The sequence below is a fragment of the Lepisma saccharinum genome, chromosome 1 (genome assembly GCF_977018435.1).
Source record: "Lepisma saccharinum chromosome 1, izLepSacc3.1, whole genome shotgun sequence".
Classification (NCBI taxonomy): domain Eukaryota; kingdom Metazoa; phylum Arthropoda; class Insecta; order Zygentoma; family Lepismatidae; genus Lepisma; species Lepisma saccharinum.
The window spans coordinates 153,809,587-153,815,121 of NC_139229.1; the positions used below are offsets into that span (position 1 = coordinate 153,809,587).

Sequence of the window (5,535 nt, forward strand, 5' to 3'; positions counted from 1 at the left end):
ATATTGACTGATAATAAAACTACAAAGCCATCAAGATTAGACAAAAGTGGCAGAAAAGCGACCTAAAATAACCCAATTCCATCAAGAAAGGGTGCATCCGCGCTGAGGCTACCTGCGTTCTCCTAACACAGGGGCAGAAGATTCTTAGCAAAAAAACATTTAAATCATTGAATTAAAAGAAAAACTGCATGAAATAGTATTATGGAGATGAACTCCTCATAAAGAGCAAACTAAAATCACTACGTCATTGATATAATCTTGGGCTGATTTCTTTTGTGTAAGTTCACCGTATGCACATATAGGCTAATCGGGACTGGGCCTACAGTTTAAAGTGAGATCTGAACCACTATGTGCCTCCACAGAGTATGAACCAGGAACCCTTGAAAACATGGGCAACGAAGTTCCATCTGGGAGGCTGGACTGGATAGTAGGCCTAACGCTCAGCAGACAAAGTGACAAGTGCCAGGGCAACTCATATTTCTGCAGAGGATGATGCTGGCTGTGGGTACTGGCATCAGAGCCTCACTTGACTACAAGAATCATCCATAAGGCCGGCTCTAGACGAAAGCATTTCCTTTAACATTTTTGTTAGCATAAATGCTATGTAAATGCTTCCAAAAATCTTATTATAGCAGATAGTATGAGGGTGGGCTGTAAAGTTTTGCCTGTTGATTAATATCTCTGGTTGTAGTGAACAGAATTTAATCAAATAAAATACAATGTGTAGATTGACATATTGGCTTCAGTTCTGGAACATCACTTCTCCACATAGTCACCATCCACTTCCAAGCACTTCCTCCACGGTGAACCAGTCCTTCCATGGCGTCACGGTAGAAATCCTTGCCTTTGGAGTTACACCACGATCGCACAGCACGCTGGAGCTGGACGTCCTCATCTGATGAGTTGTGGTTTCCCTTAAGGTGTTCCTTCAGTTTAGGAAAGATGTAGAAGTCACAGGGTGCAAGATCAGGCCTGTATGGGGGGTGTGGGAGGACAGTGTATCCAAGCTTCAATATTGCGTCGGTGGTCAACTTGCTGGTGTGGGGTCTAGCGTTGTCATGGAGAAGAAGAGGGGCTCCATTGTCAGGCCTGACGCGTCTCAGTCGAGCCTTTAGCTTCTTTAGGGTTTCGATGTACCGCTCTGAGTTAATGGTGGTACCCTTGGGAAGAAATTCTGTGTGGACAACACCATTCACATCGAAAAACAGAGTCAGCATGACTTTTCCCGCAGATGCACGGACCTTGAATGTTTTTGGAGTGGGAGAACTTTTGTGACGGTACTCCATGGACTACCTCTTCATCGTTGGGTCATAGTGGTGGACCCACGATTCGTCGCCTGTGACGATTTTGCACTCCTTCCGCCGTCAAGAATTCGATTACGGCTCTCTGCTTTAACCGTACGTCCATACCAGTTGTCATCTTTGTCACAACTGCTGATCACGTGGGCAGATGACAACAACTCCCGCTACGTGGCGTTGTAGGAAAGGAATGTAGGAACGCTCAGCAAAAGTTCCGAGATCTTTGCAAATAAAATAAGAGGGATATTAATCAACAGGCAAAACTTTTCAGCCCCCCCCCCCCTCGTACTTTACACGAACGCATTTCATGTAACATTTCGGTTAGCTTTTGCGATTACAATGTACAGTATGGCCGGAAAAGAAGCATACCGAAAGTTACCGACTGTGTACAATGTTGCAACTTTTGGTATACTTCTTTTCTGGCCATACTGTATAATACATACAGCAAGAAAGGCACGGCGAGTTACGCCATCTATGGTGAGTGCACGGTGTTTGCAATTGAAACAACTAAAATATTATTCCATGCGTGTACAGTAAACGCCATAGAGTATGTATTTAAGCAACGCCATTTTTTTGTGTCTAAAACCATTTAATACGAAACGTTATTCCTCTCGATTGAATAGTTATCGTCTTTTATAAATGTGAAGTGATACATTGTTTACATCTCACGCGGCCGCCATTACAACTGCACACGTGACCTAGAGGTCGCTTCTGATTGGCGACGAAAAATGCTACGGAAATAGGACAGATCCTAGCCTTGAGAAATGCAATGAAATATACCATGGCATCTGAATAAAAAAATGCCATAAAATTTCTCACTTTACACGTTAGCATTTTGGTCATAGCATAAATGTTACGAAAAATGCTAAGGGAAATGCTTTCGTCTAAAGCGGGCCTAAACTAGCAAAGTTTTTACACCCAACGACAAAAGTAATAGCAGGTGAATTGTCCATCATCATTTTCATTCAGTCTGTTTTCCACAATGTACTGATAATGAATTGAAATAAAAATTTCGATAACCAGAGGGCAACATCAACTTCGTATCAACAGAATTCAATTCCTAAAACAAAACAAAATACAGAATAACTATAGAATGAAAATAGCAATAGACAATTTGCGTACTGTTTTCTTTGACGTTGGCTGTACTACGTGGAAGATAGTTTGAAAGTTGTGTGTTAAGTAATAATGAATTATAATGGCACGCTTACAGTAACGTTTTGTTCATTCGCACACATCCTGTGATCTGTAAGAAAAAGAAAAAGCGAAACATCACGTACTGCCCTAAAATAAAGATGACGATGATAATATCGATAATAGAGCGTAATTGCTTTGTTTTCTCGCGTCTTTGCTCCTCAACTGCAGAGCCACCTGCACGTTCTCTGTGCGAACCTGTTCCCGAGACCCACGTTCGCTGTGTCCGTAATCAAAGCCTCCTGGGATACAGGTCTTATACGTATTTTAATAAGGACGTGTGGAAGGAAATCTGGAATTATGAGTAATTATGGCTATTTCGTTCCAGATTTTTCATCCCTTTCTTTTTCTTTGTAATTCTGATTACTTTTCGGTACGTGCACTATGAAGCGGATCTTCGGAGAGGGGAGATTGCCCCTCCCAACCACCCAGACCAGAATTCTGCAACACGTATGTAGACTACGTCTAATATATTATTGGTGCCTGAAACGTTTTTTGCCCTCAAGTGTTCCGGGTTCGATCACCGACCTGGACACGGGTATATTTCCTTGAACATTTTCATTACATTACTGTCATCTAATCATTATTCATTAGCCAAAAGTTTTCTCACTGTGTTTTTTTTTCACATTATCTGGACCTAACAAGGAAGATGTTAGTATCGTCAATTACAAATTGTCTATTTTTCCTATTTTACGTCGCTCATGTAATATTACAGTTAGGTTCATTGCGACAATAGGAATTATGATAATCAGAGGTGCATAACCCCATAATTTTTGGTAGGGTGTACGGCACCTTCTAATCTCTTCGCAGCAACCCTTGAACCCCCACCCTCCTCCTCCTAAATAATTTGACAGAAGCAGGAAGTTACTGTTGCAATAATCTCATTTTAGTAAGACAAAAAAATATTTTGTCTACATTATCTCCCATCATCTATAAAATAATTCAATTCACCCCCATAGCCCTATGACAACATTGTGATACTGTGCTCTTCAAAAATGATTGCAGGACGTGAAAACTGTTTAAAATTAGCATAAGGTGATGAAATAACATGAAATTAAATTTAACGTAGCGAGGCTGCATGTTAATGCAGAATTTTAAACAAATTGGAAGATAAGCTTATGAACAGGGTGCGAAATCCCGGGGGGACAGGGGGGAATTCCCCCACCAACGATCTTGTCCTGAAATTTCCCCCCACCAAACTTTTCCGGGGGGGAAACAAACTACAAACATAAACAATTAGTTTGAGAGTCGAATATACTTCACTGGAATAATTTCGAAAACACACACACAGAACGGACAACAAAGAGCCTCATCTCTAAGGACACTGAACCCAGCATAGAAATTATAGTCCGATTTGTTATTTCTTCTCCATTTCTCGTTGCCTTTCGTCAACTTCCGCAAAGTATATGAATATATTAATTAAACACATAATGGCAATTAGATGTGAATTTTAATTTTTGCCCCTTCTACTTAGGCACGCAAATCATTGTTCATGTTCATAGCATTAGTATTACATTAAAATCTTCAATTTGCAATCGAATTTTAAATGGACAGTCGATATAATATATTGTATATTTTATAATATAATTTGATTATTGAATAATTGACAAGTAATTAATGGTTCCGTCTTTCTTCTTACACTGACGATGCAACGATAAAGTCTGCGAAAATTTGAATTCTTTCACTGTCTGGTGAGTGTTTCCTTTTTTCTTCTTTGATTTTTATTTATCCCTTTTGGCCCTCCTACTGTTATCCATATATATATATATATATATATATATATATATATATATATATATATATATATATATATATATATATATATATATATTGTGTGTGTGTGTGTGTGTCTGTCTGCTCCTTCCCCCCCACCAATCTGCAGTGATTTCGCACCCTGCTTATGAATGATAGTCACTCCCTTGAATTTTAAATGAAATTTGCAAGAACTAAATATATATTTATACTAGAAAACATTATGCACATTTTAGTGAATCTCTACAGTAAATTTTCAAAATTGCGAATTTTGAGTTATACGTTCAGTATGAGCGTCGCTAGAATTTTTACTACACCACTGATAAAATTAGAAGAGTAGAAATAACAACAATAATAATTATTATTATCATGTTTACATTATTACAAAATAATCACGATTACCAACTAAAAATATAAAGAAACCTTATTCGAAATTTATTATTGTTATTATTTTTACTCGATCCAGCAGAAGACTAAATATGCAGCACAACTGTTTTTTTTTTATTATTTTTTACATTTCATACAGTTAGTGTACTGAAAGGTGTAGTAGTTATTCCATTTTTTATTAACTTTTACAGACTTGTGACCTCTCGTATACGCTATTTTTTGGGATTTCAAACACTGTGAAACCATTTATTCTTTGGTTTAAATAGTAGAATATGAAAATTTTAACTGCTTCTTGAATTTAAAAACCTTTTTTCCTTGCGATTTACTTTACTTTAAATTTTATTTCGTAAGTTTGAAAACCAACGAACTGAACTTTATTTCTGCAATAACAAACAACAAGCTTTTTTTCCCTTTTTGGGGGGTCACTTGAAGTGAACGATGCAAATTTCCAGGGGGTGGCCACAGCCCAGAACGCCCCCCCCCCCATTCCGCTTTCCGTCGCCCGTGACATGCAGGAAATCGATCTTACTCTGAGCCAATAAGATTATTTTAAGCCTACATCCGTGGCGGTATGATTATCACAGCGCCCTACGACGCCAGGGGTCTCGAGTTCGAATCCCGGCATGGGTATTCTTTGTGAGTGTCCCTTCATCAATTTCATCATATCATCACTCATATCATCTTCGCGATTAGCTAAAAGTGTCAGAAAAGTTAAGTAAAATAAAGCCAAATTAATGAATCAAGATCCTCTTGAGCTTATTTAATTGTTAAATGATGGGGGGCAATAAGGAGATAATCCTGAATAATATTTAATCAAACAGTTCAAGTGTTCAACGTTCAAAATAGAACAATTAAATACAGCCTCAAAGAAAATAAGTAAATGCAGGTATTGGCCGTCCAATAATTA

At 38.3% G+C, this 5,535-nt stretch overlaps 1 protein-coding gene across 1 annotated transcript; it reads right to left on the reverse strand.

Annotated features, from left to right (window-relative positions):
- Positions 1–701: 701 nt before the first annotated feature.
- LOC145986609 (histone-lysine N-methyltransferase SETMAR-like) lies at positions 702–1,286 on the reverse strand. The gene has a single exon (XM_083120825.1). The coding sequence runs from the start codon at positions 1,284–1,286 to the stop codon at positions 702–704; it is 585 nt and encodes a 194-aa protein (XP_082976951.1).
- Between the last annotated feature and the right edge of the window lie 4,249 nt (positions 1,287–5,535).